The following is a 17,500-nucleotide window of genomic DNA, read 5'->3' as shown; positions in this document are numbered from 1 at the left end:
TTAATTTGATATAAATCTGCTGGAACTGGGACTAAGCAACAATCCTATGATACCTATAATTACTTAGAATAGGACGGACCAACGAGAGAGCCTCTAGCAATCACCCGACCTGCTAAATACACCAGTTAAATATCCTTCAAATAACATCCTACTCTCTGGAAAATTGGGGTGACACATCAAATAGTGTAATACTAGATACTCCTATAAAGAGAGGATGGTCCTGAGTGGAACGCCTTTTATAGAAAGTTGGTTTAATTACGGCTGACCTGTGGCTAAACAGTATCTTAGAGATAGGATAAGTTGGCTGCTGAAATTTAGATGTTTTGGCTTCGAACGCGACACAGTTTGACACAGTACCGGCCACAAGATATAAACTACCAACCCTTTCCCTGGATTTCTAGTACAATACTAATTCACCATTTCACATTTTTAGTTTGTTGTCTACAAATATGAATTCTTCGATCTCTTGTTTCTTGTCAGAATGAGTTATTTCTCGAAGAACTCTTAAAGTATATTTCAGTGATTTCAAAATTGAAAATCACCCATTCTTCTATTTTTCTCGCCTACTATTCCTAGAAGGGTCTTGGATGTAGAGCTTTCAGTTACTTCCTCCATAGGACGCTGTCAGAAGCAACGTCATTACACGTTCTTGAAAGATTTCCAAGTGTGACCAGCTGAGACTCTAGATATTATCCAAACATCTCACTCTTGGTCTGCCCTTAGGTCTACTACTGGTTGCTTCGGCATTCTAACCACACATTTGTAGTACCGAAGCTGTGACCTCTCAATGCAAGGAAGTAACAGCTCGATCTACAGAAATTTCCTGAACTCCGAGCTACGTACCCTGTCGAGTAACGTTATTCCAGAGATCCTTCGGAAGGACACCATTTTGGCCGTTAGTATCTGTGATCGTATTCTTTCGGTCATTAGCCAACATTCAACACCATTGGTAAGGATAGACAGGAAAACCGAATTGAAGACATATTTAAGAAGTTACTGCCGAAGCGAATCATCGAATTGGCAGAATCGTTACTGTAATTACTAGTAATGCCTTCCGTTATTGTTTCAGTTTTCTGTACATTGAGTTCGAATCTGAGTTCGAACTTTACCTTTCGGGATCAATAAAAGAAGCAACAGACCAGGGTGGTTGATTAGTGGAATTGTTAGCATGTCAGACGGAATATTTCGTAGTATCTGCTTTGACTGTGTGCATTATTTTGAGTTCAAATTCGAAGGTGTTACCAAAAAATGCCAGGACTTATGATCAACAGATAATATCAGCAATTTAAAATAAAAAATGAAATAAAAACAAAATGAAAGCAATTAAAACTATAGAAAAAAAAGCAAAGGATCCATGGTTACCTTCAATCTATCAGAAGATCGACTGTTATTACTAAAACCTAAATATATTTAAATTAAATCTTTCAAATACTCATTTAACATGCAACAGTATCAGTCATATTTAGACAATTTGTTGAGTTGGCGAGATAGTAGAATTATTAGCACGCCGGAAGATCTGGCAGAAACGTTAGCACGCCGGGCGAAATGCTTAGCGGTATTTCGTCTGCCACTGCGTTCTGAGTTCAAATTCCGCCGAGGTCGACTTTGCCTTTCATCCTTTCGGGGTCGATAAATTAAGTACCAGTTACGTACTGGGGTCGATATAATCGACTTAATCCGTTTGTCTGTCCTTGTTTGTCCCCTCTGTGTGCAGCCCCTTGTGGGCAGTAAAGAAATAGGTACTTTTTCTGGCTCCACATTCTAAATTCAAATTCCGCTGAAGTCGACTTTAGCTTTCATTCTTTCGAAAGCAATAAAATAAGTCACAGCTGAACATTGGTTCGATGTAATCGACCTCCTCCTCCCCACAAATTTGCTGGTCTTGTGTCTATAGTAGAAGGAATATTTAAAACATTTGTAACAGAATTATATAAAAATATCAAGTAAATGCTATCATTCCGAATTCAAATCCAGGTGCAATTTATATTATTTAAAGGCAAGTCCTGCGCTTATTACCTTCTGTAGAGACAGATAGAATGAAGAATAAAGTCATTCCTAGATCAGAGACCTGACCCAAGTACTACAATTATCACTTCTCCAGAAAGATAGCTATCGTGACAGATTAAATAAATACAAAAGAAAATAAAATGATGCTTCATGATACATGGTGATTGCAGAATCAGTAGAGTATTGGACAAAATGCATGGGAGTATTTAATTACGACGCTTTACGTTCTAAGTTTAAATGTTATAGAGGCCGACTTATTGCTTCATCCAAACAGAATATATAAAATGAGTACCAGTCAAGTTGAGGATCGATTTAATTGACCATAACTCACTAGACATCGTCTTTCCTTAAAACAAAATATTAGTTGCCCCGGTATATATGAGTAGATGCATTGTATATTGTTTCTATTCTACATTCAGATCTTGTGTGGATCTATTTCATTTTCACCAGTAGATAAAGCAAGTGCCAGGTAATTGACGATTTCATTAACAAAAAAAAAAAAAAGTACCCATCCTCCATATATTGTTCGTCAAACACCATTACTTCTGACCAACAGGACTCCAATGCGGTCGCTTAACCATTTTACAGCCTTTTTTTTTAGGGCTTGGTTTGCAAGAAGGAAGCATCGTATATGGTATTTGAGGGGCCTTCGATATAAGTGAAATCAGATACAAAAAGTAGACAAATCTCTTTCAAATCATACAGTATAATCTTTAAAAAAAGCAAAGGGCACATTAGAGAATATAATTCTATAGATCTCTGAAAAAGACAAGATGGTCATAACTGGAATGTCTTTGATCATAGAGCTACTTGACCAGGGTTGATTGCTCTAGAGAATTACAGCAATGCGATTAATTTAAGAGATAATGGAGTGGAAATGAAAAGATAAAAGAAAGGAGAACGACGATAAAAATGAATGAGAGTGAAATGAAGTAACGACAAGAATATTGAAGAACCATTTGAAAAAAAATCACAAAAAAAATTCTCTCTTCTTACCTGCCATCTGGCTGGTGTGAATGGTCAACATGTTTTTAACGATGTAGAATAAAGTCAACTCCCTTTTGTCAAGAAAGCACTAAAAATAAGCTGCTTTTCTCATGTGATACATGTCTTTCTTACAGAGTGAGAGGAAATGCGTGGTTTCCTTCCGTAAAGTCGGAACCAACTCATTCATACTAGTAAAGGATATATGGTTGCTGTAACTAAAAGGGATATGCGTAAGAGACAAGTATCAGCAGTGACTTGTAGTCTACTAAATTTACTTTATTTGTTTTTCTTCTTTTTCTTCTTCCGGGAGTGGCAGGGAAGATAATGGCTGGTGATACCAAATTTTCAGACAACTGGCGTTATATAATTAGTGAAGCTTTCAAGAAGGTATATGTCACTCGAATAACACGAAATAGAAGTTAAGTATTAGTTACAAAAATGGAACAACAGCAGCAACCACAACAACAACGATAGGAGATATAGAATAAATCTATTTAAAAATTTCAAAGGGAAGGGGAGGAGAAGGAGGAGGAGGAGGAGGAGAAAGGGGTGAGAAAAAGAAGAGGGGACGAAGAGGTGGAATGATGAGAAAAAAAAAACGGTGTCAAGTGTATTTCAAGCATTTATATCTTGAATGATTCCATATTTCCTCACAAGAACGTCTTTGTGCAGTGGCTCAATTTATTTGCACATATACACAAAGATAATATGGCTAACGTCAATACTACAAAATGCTCGCTCATAACATCCACTATTGAAAAGTTTAGAAGATCAAAGGGAGATAAAATATCGGCCTCAGGTTCTTAGGTTATAGTCTTGCAACACTGCATCTTTAGTAGGAAAACTCTGAATGAGCTCTTCCAATATTAGTCTTACTTCTTCTTCTTCTTCTTCTTCTTCTTCTTCTTCTTCTTCTTCTTCTTCTTCTTCTTCTTCTTCTTCTTCTTCTTCTTCTTCTTCTTCTTCTTCTTCTTCTTCTTCTTCTTCTTCTTCTTCTTCTTCTTCTTCTTCTTCTTTTTTCTTCTCTTTATCACAAGTTTTGTTGAAGCTCCTAGAGTCTTGCATGCATAGCGGGCTTACTATCTGCACCCTACGGTACCATGCTATCCGTTCTTTTCAGCTATTTAATACTTTCCTGATTATTCTGGCCGTGCCAAGGAAGCAAACCTTTTGTAACAGCTCTACTGGGCACTCCAATTTCCTTTATATTCCTCTTGATGCCTTCTGATACTGTTCCCAAGGACCCAACAGTAATTGGCACTATCTTCCCCTTCTTCATTTTCCATAGCCGGGCTATTTCGTATTTAAGAGGGCTATATCTATCTATCTATCTATCTATCTATCTATCTATCTATCTATCTATCTATCTATCTATCTTTTCGTCTTCCTTCTAGACTATTTGCGAGTCAAAGGGACATGCAACATCAATTATATAGCATATGTGGTGCACCTTGTCTACCACCACTTGGTCTGGTCTGTTATGCTCTAGCACTTGATCTCTTTGGATTGGGAAATCCCAGAGGATTTTGCCAGTCTCCGACTCCGCCACTCTCTGCGGTTTGTGCTCATACCACGTCTTGCCTCTCTCTAGCCCTCACTTTTCGCACAGTTTCCAATGTTGCACTTTCGCTTCCTGGTCGTGTCGCCACAATTTGTAGTGGTTGTGGGCAAGTCTAGAGCATTCATTCGTGATATGGGCAATGGTTTCATCCACTCTATTACAGACGCGGCACAGCGGAGACACTTGCTCCTTCCTAAGGTTGACCCTCCAGTTTGAGGCCAAAGCTTGGTCTTGCGCTGCCTGTATAGTCTTCTCTTCTTTTTTAGAGTTCTCTCATCAGCCAGTCTCACCTATTTTTTCCCAGTAACTTGTGTTGTGGCTACATGGAATTGATTGTGTAGTTCCTTCTTGCGCAATTCTTTTTCATGTACTTTGTATACTTCTTTTGTTTTCCCTTTTTTCTTTGCTCTCAATTATTGTTACTTTGTACTAGGTGTCTTATTGAGTTTCGAGTTCGAGACACACGCAGTCTTCCATACCTATCAGCCCCCTTCCTCCATTTGCTCTCTTCATGTATAGACGATCAGTGTCTGCACGTGGATGATGGGCTTTATGCATCGATAGGAGCTTTCTTGACTTCCTGTCCATCTCTTTCAGCTCCTCTTCCCACTTCACCGAACTACTGCGACTTCACGTGAGTGTATTGCCGAAATCATGTTTCTGGCATTCAGCTATGAAGCCAATATTTTTCTCACTCGTCGCAGCTACTCTCTTTTTGTCTTTTCCTTCATGTCGTGCTGTTTGATTCCATCTGCCTCACATATTTCCAGGTATTTATAGCTGGATTGAGGTTGAATTATCTTCATCATTTCACCGCCTGGCAACCATAATGCCTTCTGTTCTGGCAAGCTTTCCTCGTCTCATCACCATCGTAGTACATTTTGAGAGTCTAAAGTCGTTATTATTATTATTATTATTATTATTATTATTATTATTATTATTATTAAGGCGGTGAGCTGGCAGAATCGTTAGCACACCGGGCAAAAAGCTTAGTGGCATTTCGTCCGTGTGTACGTTTTGAATTAAAATTCCGCCGAGTCAACTTTGCCTTTCATCCTTCTCCTAAAAAACTTCAGGCCTTGCACCTTTAGCAAAAAGGATCATCATCATCGGGTAGTGTTACCGGGGCCGCTACCGGTTCGAGAAAAAACTCTACAGGCATAGATGTGCTGTCAGACGGAGTGATGAAACCGTTCTGCACGCCCTAGTTCAGTGTCCGGGCATTGTTGACTTGTAGAATAATGTTGAACAGCTGCTGTGACGTGTGGGACGGATCGCACCGCCGCCCTCCTTCAATCGGGCAGGCAAGGCAGTTTTCCTTTTCCATGGTGGCTGTGACGAAAGAGGTTGTTTGGTGGACAAGGCTGAAAAGCACGAGGACAGATACATTACTCTTTGGTAGAGCTCTCAATGACTTTTTAAAGTTTCACTTGAAAAGGAAATTGAGAGGAGAGGGGAAAGTGCTGTCCTCGAGTGAGTTTATTGAAAGGTGGGTGAAAGTTGCGAAAATGGCAAGAGTGGATAGTATATCTCTAAGTGTAGACCTGCCAGTCGGAGAGAAGGAATTGGAGAGTAATGTATCTGTCCTCTACTCAACTTATTTAGACTGAAGGACCTGTTGTGTTAAGCCAGAGAATTCCACTTGGGTTGGTCATTTGGTGACTATTGGCCTGGGTTGCTTTGGAGGGCTGTGACCCCCTCTTCGGCGTCAAATGTACGACGAAAGAGTTTTGGTTTGGAACCACAGTGGAGATCCCTCTCTAAATTAAACCGAAGTATATGAAAAAAATACCCAAACTTATCCACTTGCACAGTGGAGTGGAACTTTGTGCTACGGTTGGGACCAGAAGGCCAAGATGCAACATGTGTGCTGCAGAAAGCCAGTTCAGAGCTTTATGCCCTCAGCACAAAAAAGATGGGAGACAGTACCCTACTACTAATGAGACCACAACATCGAAAGCAACAGCAGCATTAGCAGCGAAGTGAACAAGAACAGTAGTTTTACCACTACCATCAACATAAACACCAAAAACGGTATAAGTAGTAACGACACCAACAATAACAGAACCAAAATCCATCACCCAGGAAAATCTCCAACCTAGCTATCTCTCTCTCTCTCTCTCTCTCTCTCTCTCTCTTATTCTGCCTCTCTCCTCTTTCAGATGCAAGCAAACACATGGGTGCACACGAAAACATACCTCCTCTGCCACCGGCATCGGATCTTTCTCATGGATCTTTCTCATTTTGCGAGAAGAGGGAACAACCAGGAAAAATTTTTTAAATTACAATAAAAATGTTTAAAGTGCTACGGTTGCTCTAAACCAACCACACAATCACAACAACTTCACCGAAGCCAGGCCCTCACAAAACACAGACAAATCGACAACAACGCCCGCACCACTGACACCAGTATCGACAAAATTCACCTTGCTAAAAAGAAAACACACACAAGAATAGCACCAGGAGACTGACACGAAAAATCAACGTTAACAAAGCACTTTCAAACATTGTGCTTCCTAGAACTCAAATAGAAATTTAAAAAAAAACTATTTTCACCGCACAAAAGGAAAATATTGAAACAGGAGAATTGCCACAAAATTTGAAAATAATAAGAGATCGTGAGTGCAACACCCTAACCACTCTCTCTCTCTCTCACGCACACATACACACACACACACACATAGTAATGAGTATATGAGCGGGTAACTATGAACGAATATGTAAGAATACATGTATGTGTACACATGCATGTATATCATTCACTATTATTCAGTGCAAACTTGAATAGTCAGCTGACCTCAGCTTAGTTTATTATTAAAAAATGTATAACTTAAGGTAAGGTTCACACCCAAACTGCAATGGCTCTACTCCAACACTTGACCAAAAAGTTGAACTACAAATAACATGCAACAACAACAACAACAACAACAACAATAACAGCACTGCCTGAATCAATAGTAACTAGAACAATAACAACAATACTAAAGCAAGAACCGCCAAATGAATCAAGCCATTTTCTTATGTCTAACAGTTTGTGACCAATGAATGACGTTGGGAAGAGTTTCACTTGAGCCCAGAGAGGAAAGGTCTCACTTAGCAATATGATATGGGAAGGATGCTTGAAGGAAATATAAAATTCTAAGTAGGCCCTTGAAAAGAAAAGATAGATATGTGGGAGAGGAACAATATGAGTGCGCGTAAGTATGAATAGATGTACATATGTACATCAATGTATGTTGATTTTATGTGTCTATTCAGTATTTCTGAAACTTAGTGTGTATTTTTTAAGAAATAAAAAAAAACATGACTTACCTTAAGTTATACATTTTTTAATAATAAACTAAGCTGAGGTCAGCTGACTATTCAAGTTTGCACTGAATAATAGTGAATGATATACATGCATGTATACACATACATGTATTCTTAGATATTCATTCATAGTTACCCGCTCATATACTCATTACTATGTGTGTGTGTGTGTGTGTGTGTGTGTGCGTGCGTGCGTGCGTGAGAGAGAGAGAGAGAGAGAAAGAGAGAGAGAGAGATAGAGAGAGAGAGAGAAAGAGAGAGAGAGAGAGAGAGAGAGAGAGAGAGAGAGAGAGTGGTTAGGATGTTGCACTCACGATCTCGAGATCGTGGTTTCATTTCCTACCGGGTGGTGCGTTGTGTTCTTGAGCAAAACACATCAGTGCAAGCATAGTGCAAATGTTTTTACTAAACGCGTGCGTGTGTATGTGTGTGCGTATGAGAGTTCCTCTCGAAATGCTTACTTGGTAGAAGCTCCCTTCTAAAACATATTTCACTTTTGCATCTGAGTCGTCCAAAAGCTATGTGTAACGCTATGTAACAAGATGGTGAATGCAAGCCAGCCACTTCATACACTGTTCTTCATATATTGTTTTTCCAGTAATAACTGTCAAAATGATTGTTGGGAAAAAGTTTTTACAAAGATATTTTTTGCATACAATTATCAGTCAGATGTTAATATCACATCATTAGTTGGTGTTTGGTGTTCCTCCTTATTGCATGCAGCCTTACTAGAAACATATCTATATTCATGAAATTTCTACACATGTCGCTGAAGTCAACAGGAATCCCCATTTTTAGTCCCCTTTCCTAGTTCTATTACTACATCATTAAAACGAAATGAACTTTACTGAGAAATACAAGAAAACTGAATCTTATGATCATTTCTCTGCACCACTAACCATATTCTCTACCACAGCTATTCACAGTATTGTTTACAATTCTTCTCTAAGTCACTACTCGTTTAGCTTTTATTCTTATTTCAACTTGTTTTCCAATGATACGTTCTCTATCCATACTCACCCAAACTCTACTTACTTCACACTTGAACATCATTGAAAGTCCCTCGTCTCTCTTTCTACCCCGTTCAAGATCATGTACCATTTTTATCGCTCCCCCTGTCTCATCTAACATTCAGCTCTTATATGGCCTAAATTGAGAGCATTCACCTCAACACTTCTCTCGATGATATTTTCAATAACTTACTGACGTCAATAAACGATTATTAGAATGTGAATGACCACCACGACAGAGCATTGAATAAAAAAGTAAGAAAACAACAAATCGTATCCTGAAACCGATGCTGTATGTGCAAAGGTAAATCAACGAAGTTCTTTAGTGACAGGTCAATCCTGATCGAGCAGTCTTATGGTTAAAGACGTTTTACCGGTGACTGTCCTATTTTTTCAGACATAGTTTGTCTAGGACTACATTATCCAGTGCGTTCTTTTTTTTTTTGTCTTTTGTAAGTAGTTGTTCTCTAATACCAAGCAAACCCTGATCAGGTAGGCAAGTGTATCCTTGTATTTTACTTGTTTGAGTATCTCGACTGCGACCTGAGTGGAGCTACTCTTGTAGGGTCTAGTAGGATAGATCAGCCCCAGTACTTATTTTTAAACCTGATATTTGTTCTATCGGTTTCTTTTACCGAACCGCTAATTTACATGGACGTAAAAAAACCAATAGCAGTTGTCAAGCGGTGGCGGGAAAAAATGCAAATATCCCTTGGTATTTGAATCAAACCTTGATGAATGAAAGGCAAAGTCCACTTCAGCGAGATTTGAACTCAAAACGTAAAAGGGTGGAACTAAATACAACAAAATATTTTGTCTGATGCTTAACCGATTTTGCTACTTCAGCCTTCCTTGTAAAACAAAACAAAAAAATGCAAACGCTTAACGAGCAGATAAAGTATGTGTGTGTGCGTGTGTGTGTATGTGTGTGTGTGTGTGTGCGTGTGTGTGTATGTGTGTGTGTGTGTGTGTGTGTAAATGAACATAGATATATTTATATACATACGAGAGTGGGCTGAAAAGTTCATAGGCTGGCTATGAAGGAGTGATGCAAGAGCTGTGAAATTTTGCATGCGTTAGTTATTTCAGCTCTCCTTATTAATCGACTCGTTGTTTCTTTTCAGATAAACTGACATCTGACTGTTCAAGGAAGACTTCGAAAGTAACTAGTAGCGACTTCTCTTGAATATAGACAAAATTTGGCATCGTGGTGTTATTAAGTATCTGCAGGAAAAGGGTTTAGCCCCCCCAAGGACATTCATGCTGACATAGTTGCTACAATAGGGGATGGCGCTCCAGCTTCATTAGCAGTGCAAAGTGGGCAGTTGAATTTAGGAGGGGAAGGAAGAGTCTTGAAACTGATCCAAAGACTGGACGTCCTGCAACTGTCACAAATGAGGAAAAAGTTGATCGTGCTCACCACATGGTGATGGATGACAAGTGATTGACTATAAATCAAATAGCCAATGCTATTAGCATATCCTGTGAGAGAATTGAGAATATTCTGCACAATGAACATGGTATGATGAAGGTTTCTGTTCAGTGGGTGCGATGTCTTCTGACGCCTGATCAAATGCGCACCACGCTGATCACATCATGAGGAAATCTGATATTGTTTGAGGCAGATCCAACAGGTTTTCTTGATAGTTTTCTAAGCCAGGATGAGTGTTGGGTTCATCACTTTGAATCAGAGACAAAGAGACAGTCCATGCAGTGGAAGCACCCCTCCTCACCTGCTCCAAAGAAGATCAAGGTAATTTCATCTGCAGGGAAGATGGCCTCAGTTTCTAGGGATGTAAAAAGCATTGTGTTTATTGACCATCTTCCAAAGAGCCATACATCAATGGAGAGTATTATGCCAACTTGTTGAAGCAGATAGGAAAGGCTACCAAGACCAAACACCCAGGAAAACTGAAGATAGGGTTCTTGTTTCATTAGGAGAATGCTCCAACACACAAGTCGTTTTCAATGGCTACCTTGTTTGACTGTGGCTTTGAACTGGTTGATCAGCCTCTCTATTCTCTTGATTTGGCCCCATCTTACTATCACCTGTTACCCAACATGGAAAAACACTTGGCTGGAAACTAGTATAGCAGTGATGATGACGCCATGTCTGCTGTTGCTGTTAGTTACTTTTGAAGTTAGATGTCAGTTTACCTAGAAAGAAACAATGGAGTTATTAATAAGATGAGCTGAAATTAATGCACGCAAGAATTCACAATTCTAGCATCACTCCTTCCTACTCAGCCTATGAACTTTTCAGCCCACCATCGTATGTACGTACGACCATTCACACACACACACACACACACACACACACACACACACACACACACACACACACACACACACACACACACACACACACACATGTATATGTACATATATATGCATATGTGTGTGTGTGTGCGTACGTAATACACACATACGTGTGTGCGTAAGTGTGTGTGTATGCGCATACAAAATACAATCCACCATCAGCTAACGAAGTTTAGACATTTTTACACAAGCACATACTTTTCTAGACATAAAGAAATCTGATACCATAGCCCTTTGATTATCATTAATTAGAGTCAAGATTTCCGTGTCTGAACTCTTTATCAACTTTAGCTGAGGGAACTAGGCCAGTCTCATGATACGATATGTAAAATAACACAAAAACAAACTGTCTCTCAATAAAAACCATCTGCTGGAATAAATGAATTATAGTAATGTTGTGTACAACACTGACACCGCCTTTCACTCACTACCCCCACTCTCTCTCGAATATGATATTTCATAAAATTAGATAACTTATGCACCCAATCCTTTCAGTTATTTATGGTATTTTCATGTTTTTTCTTTATTTTCATTACTTTATTAATGTTGTTGTTTAGGCAGTAAGCGGGTAGAATCGTCAGCGCACCGAATAAAATGCTTAGCGGCATTTCATCCGTCTTTACCTTTTGAGTTCAAATTCTGTCGATGTCGACTTTGCCTTTTATCCCTTTCAAGGTGGATAAAATAAATATCCTTTTTTCTACTCTAGGCACAAGGCCCGAAATTTTGGGGGAGAGGGCCAGTCGATTACACCGACTCCAGTACGCAACTGGTACTTAATTTATCGACCTCGAAAGGATGAAAGGCAAAGTTGACCTCGGCGGAATTTGAACTCAGAACGTAAAGACAGACGAAATACCGCTAAGCACTTCGCCCGGCGTGCTAACGTTTCTTATTTCTTTACTGCCCACAAGGGGCTAAACATAGAGGGGACAAACAAGGACAGACAAACGGATTAAGTCGATTACATCGACCTCAGTGCGTAACTGGTACTTAATTTATCGACCCCGAAAGGATGAAAGGCAAAGTCGACCTCGGCGGAATTTGAACTCAGTATGTAAGGACAGACGAAATACCGCTAAGCACTTCGCCCGGCGTGCTAACGTTTCTTCCAGCTCGCCAGCTTATAAAATAAATATCAAGCGTGCACTGAGCTCGATGTAATTGACTAACTTGCTCCACCAAAATTTCAGGCCTTGTGACTATAGTAGAAAGGAATATAGCTTTTGTTGATGTAGTAGGTTTGAGCAAATGGATGCCTGCGTAAGAGGTCTGCAAAGAGGATGTTTTTTTTTGGGGGGGGGGGGGCAGATTAATTACCTTATGAAATACTAAGGATTGTTTTCTTCCAGGAAGACTTTCCGTTAGCAAAACTAGAGTTTGAGTAAGCTTATCCCATTACCTGGCTTAGAATTAGAAGTTTGATTTAAGACATTTTAACTGTCTCAGTGTATTTGACAATCAACAATTTACGATATCTACATATGGTTGCAGACTGGAAGCTTGAGAAGTAGCAGGAAAAAGGTGCCATCGCAGAGGTGGTAACAGTAACGCAATGATACACGCCTCCGAATTATTTTCAGAAGAAAAAGAAGAAATAAAATTACAAGGAATAAAAAACGACAACGTAAAATAAAAAAAATATGCAGATAAAGCATCGAGCCTAAACACGTTACACTTGTACAATGGGGTGGGACACAAAAAGATTAGAGCTGGAGCCATTCATTTCAACGGAAAGACACTGCGATCAGTAACAACATCAACAACATTCTATCTTTTGCAAATGTCGTGGGTAAAAAGGAGCGACTTGACATGAAGCAGCTTAAGGAAAGGGACTGGAAAAATATGTCGCAATAGCATCTTGTGTAGCAAATTTATCCAAGAAAGGACAAAGAGGTGTCTGTTCACATAAGTCTGTTTGCAAAAAACTGAAGGAAACTTCAAAATGCCCTGGAAAGAGGAGCTGGAGTAAGGTCTGACCGATGTGTGGTATGAAGTTTCAGTAATATGAAGATCGGGTAATACAACAGTTTTCTGGAAATGTGTGTAGGGTTAAGGGGGTTGGTATTCGTTTAGGATTGGAATGTGTTCTGTAGTACTATATATGTAGCGTTTTTTCGAGGTGGGGATGCTGCGCAGATATTCGAACACCTAATCATATATTAGGTTGCATAAGTGCCGATGCGTTCGTTGTGTATGCTTTGGTTAAACTCTTCGTGGTGTTCGTGTAGGTGTACTACATGTGTGGGGGTTTATTTTTTGGGGAAAGGCGGTGTTAGGCGGATGTCTGAATGCTAAGGCCCATACTAAGGCACATATGTGTTCGTTTTTGTATGATTTGGTTAAACTCATTGCCGAGTTCTCAAGTTTTGGTGGTGAAAAAGCCGAAGGTGGAGAACTGCTACTTACAATCATGATGGAACCCGCAGGTACGGTAAAATATATTTTCTTTCACCTGGGCAAGTTCTAAAAATCTCATTTCTGCAGTTTAGATAGATGTCTTGGTGCTGATAGTTCATAATATCATTCAACTACGGTGGTAGTTGAATAAAATTCTTAAGGCTGCAATTTACTCACATGCAGCATCTTTCAGAGTTTGTTGTTAATTCAGTTCTTAACCAAATTGAAAACTGTTAACATTTTTGAAGAGGACTGGTCCCTAGCTACATTTTGGCATAACAAAATTGAGATTTTATCCAGTAGAGAAAAGTTTACCTCAAAATTTGTAGCATCGTTATAGGAGAGTAAGTAACGCTACTAGTCAAGTTTAGATCTAAATAACTTTCTTTTTAATTTTAAAAGCAAAATATATTTATCTTAGCTTCAATGGTGAAAGAAAGCATAAAGAATTTCATAGTTTTGTTCCAATGCAACAGAAATTTGTATTAAAAAGTTGGGAGGTAAAATATCATGAAAAAAAGTAAGGCAAAATAATGGATTTAAGTATAATTGACTTTTTTTATTTTAAAAACAAACTATATTTTAATTAAGCTTAAATGATAGAGCGTGGAGGCGCAATGGCCCAGTGGTTAGGGCAGCGGACGCGCGTTCATAGGATCGCGGTTTCAATTCCCAGATAGGGCGTTGTGAGTGTTTATTGAACGAAAACGCCTAAAGCCCCACGAGGCTCCGGCAGGGGATGGTGGCGAACCCTGCTGTACTCTTTCACCACAACTTCCTTTCACTTTTACTTCCTAGACAGCTTTGCACAATGCACACCCCGTAAAACTCCGGTAGCTCAGTTCAATTTCCTCCAAGAAGTACCCTGCTTTCCATGGTTCCTGCACTGCTCTTCCAGATCCTGGTATATGGCGAGCGTCTTCTAATAAACCTCCTGTTGTGTTCTTTCTAGGACAGTTAGTTCCTATATGATTGCCTGTTTGGTGGAATTTTTGATCTCAATGCCTTAGCAGATGAATATTAGAAGCGCATTCGAAATACTTGCACATCATAAACTGCTTGAAAAAATAAAAACAAAGAAAAAACAACAAACAAACAAAATAGACAGCACAGATTCTTATGGCTATTTGCTGGAGTTTGAGATTTAAGTGATCAAATTAGCGATAGTTTTAAGGTTAAAGTAAATATGTCAGCTTGGTTATTATGACCTTTGAATGTAACGTCATGTTTGTTTTGTTGGCTAGACATGTCAGCATTGGAAACCTCCAACCATGCTGCTGAGTAGTTGCTCAGCTAGTTGGTTGTTTATCCTGAGGTCAGCTCTGGTCAAGTTGACCTATGATCGAAAGCATTCGAGCCATGGCCATTATTTATTTATTTATTTATTTATTTATTTATTTATTAAAACAGCAAGGGAATGCTCTGGAGCCCGTGCATCACAAAATTAATCCCCAGTCATAACATTATAGTTTTGGGTTTTAGAATAAAATGAAGCCTTAGTAACCTATTTTGTATACATACTTACACACACATGAGAGCGTCAATGCGATCTATTTGACAGTTCTATGACTCTTACGTGTATGTGTGTGTATGTATCTATGTGTGCGTGCGCGCACGCCCGTGTATGCATGCATACATACATACATACATACATATATATATGTCTCTCGTTGCTCACCTATTTTCTACTTCCTCCCCTTTTTTCTCCCTCTACCACTCTTTCTCCTTACCCCTCGCTGGTCACATGTGTCCAGCCACTAATTCTTTTCTTCCTTGGCTATCCCCAAGCACACATACGAACCTACTTCGTCCCGCTTTCTTCCAGTTCGTTGCTTCACAGCGTTCAATATGCACATAATTTTTCACGTCTGGCCGTATAGCCTTTCCCGTTTGTTTTCCTGTCTTGTTTTCTGTCCGCCACTACATTCCTCCATGGTACAAATTTAATTTGTGGTCCGTGGTAAGAGCTATTTTAACGATGCGTCCTGCCCTAACTCTTCGAAACGCCTGTGTTAGAATGGTGGCAGCTGATGAAGGAAAATGTTCTCTATGTGGCCTTTGTGTTTTCTGTACTCTGGTTATTATTATTTGTTTGTCTACGTTTTTTTTGCAACGTCCTGTACCCAGATATGCATCTATATATACAGGTAGATGTAGGTATGCACATACATGTACGTATATATGCATATACTCATTTATTATTTGTTTTATATATATATATATATACTAGCAGAAATACCCGGCTTTGCCCGGGTTAAAGAGAATAATGAAATCTAAAAACGCCGTCTAGACTACGCAACCCTCAACTGTTAGTAGCTACGATACCATATTTCTACATTAATAACTCTCCAATCCATGCCAGCATGGAACATAGACATTAAGTGGAATGCCAGTCTCTCATCTAGGAGGGCTTTGAAATCAATGTTACCAACTGGGGACTATGTGTGTCGTAGTGATAATAAAAAGACCCAAAGGAGGTCTGCAACGAAATAATTTTACTCAACACTTTGCAAGTGAATCAGTGGAGGTAAAGATGCGTCTCATTTACTTGACAATTTATGCACCACATTGCAGAAATCACAATGTAAGTATATCTGAAAGGGCAGTCTTACACTGTTGTACCGTTGAATTACAAATAATGCTCATCTGTTATGTTCGGGTTAAAATTTCATCAACATCAAAAATATATGAATTTTCATGGGAGTTATGGCCGTTATACATAGAATATAATTTCCAAATTTCATAAAGATCCGTTCAGTAGTTTTGGATAAGAAAACAAATGACTAATGTGTGTGTTTGTGTGCATGTATTTGTGTGTGATGGGTGTATATATGTATAGATATCTGTATGCATGTATATATATGTATATATGTGTACATATTACATGTACATCTATATATATATATACATCTACACATGTGTATACATATACATGTATACATATAGATCTATATCTCTATATATATATCTATGCATATACGTGTACATATACATGTATATGTATACATATACATCTCTTTTTCTCTCTTTCTCTCTTTCTTTCTCTCTGAAAGTATCGAAATGTGATTGTTTCAGTTAGTAGAATAACGTGTACATATACATCTATATGTATACATATACATCTCTCTCTCTCTCTCTCTCTCTCTCTCTCTCTCTCTCTCTCTCTCTTTCTCTCTTTCTCTCTCTCTCTCTGAAAGTATCTGTCATTACAGTATCGAAATGTGATTGTTTCAGTTAGTAGAATAGTTTCATTTTTAAAGTGAAAGTATTTGACATGAGTGTTTTTGTTTCACTTTTGACATGTAATTCTTAAATAGTGGAGGAGATATTATGTTGGCGTGGGCTCGAACTCTGCAAGAAGTTAAAATTTTTTTTGACTAAAACACAACTGGAACCCTAAGTAAGGCATGTGCAAAATTTGAATGAAATTGGTTGCGTAGTTCTCGAGTTTTAGGGATTCACACAGACAGACAGACAGACAGACAGACAGACACACATTCTCATTTTTATATATATATATATATATATATATATATATATATATATATATATATATATATATATATAGAAAAACGCGTATATAAGCGCAGGCGTGGCTGTGTAATAAGAAGCTTGCTCAACCTCAAGCGCATAATTCAGGGTTCGTTCTCAGTGTGTGGCACCTTGGGCAAATGTCCTCCACTCTAGCCTCGGGTTGTCTAAAGCCTTGTGAGTAGATTTCGTATCCGGAAACTGACAATAAGCTCGACATGTGTGTGTGTATATATATACATATAGGCGTGGCTGTGTGGTAAGAAGCTTGCTTTCCAACCACATGGTACTGGGTTCACTCCCACTGCGTGGCACTTTGGGCAAGTGTCTTCTACTATAGCCTCGGGCCGATCAAAACCTTGTGAGTGGATTTGAT

At 38.9% G+C, this 17,500-nt stretch overlaps 1 protein-coding gene across 4 annotated transcripts in view; it reads right to left on the bottom strand.

Annotated features, from left to right (window-relative positions):
- Window positions 1-17,500, bottom strand: part of LOC106871936 (noggin-3) — a 41,599-nt gene that overhangs the window by 14,787 nt on the left and 9,312 nt on the right. The window contains exon 2 of one of the 4 annotated variants that reach the window (XM_089352493.1): window positions 9,881-11,031. The exons of 1 other annotated variant lie outside the window; for it this stretch is intronic. Coding sequence is in view for 1 of the 3 variants with exons in the window: in XM_089352494.1 (XP_089208620.1) it covers window positions 3,790-4,059 (270 nt within the window). In the remaining 2 variants the exon portion in view is untranslated. Of the gene's footprint in view, window positions 1-3,003; window positions 6,078-9,880; window positions 11,032-17,500 lie in introns of those variants that run through there. 2 more of the 4 variants (XM_089352494.1, XM_089352492.1) reach the window with 2 other exon arrangements.

Source organism: Octopus bimaculoides, chromosome 5 (assembly GCF_046866305.1).
Source record: "Octopus bimaculoides isolate indiv1 chromosome 5, ASM4686630v1, whole genome shotgun sequence".
Taxonomy (NCBI): domain Eukaryota; kingdom Metazoa; phylum Mollusca; class Cephalopoda; order Octopoda; family Octopodidae; genus Octopus; species Octopus bimaculoides.
Note: the sequence above shows the minus strand (reverse complement) of the source record. Positions and strands in the feature narration are given on the sequence as shown.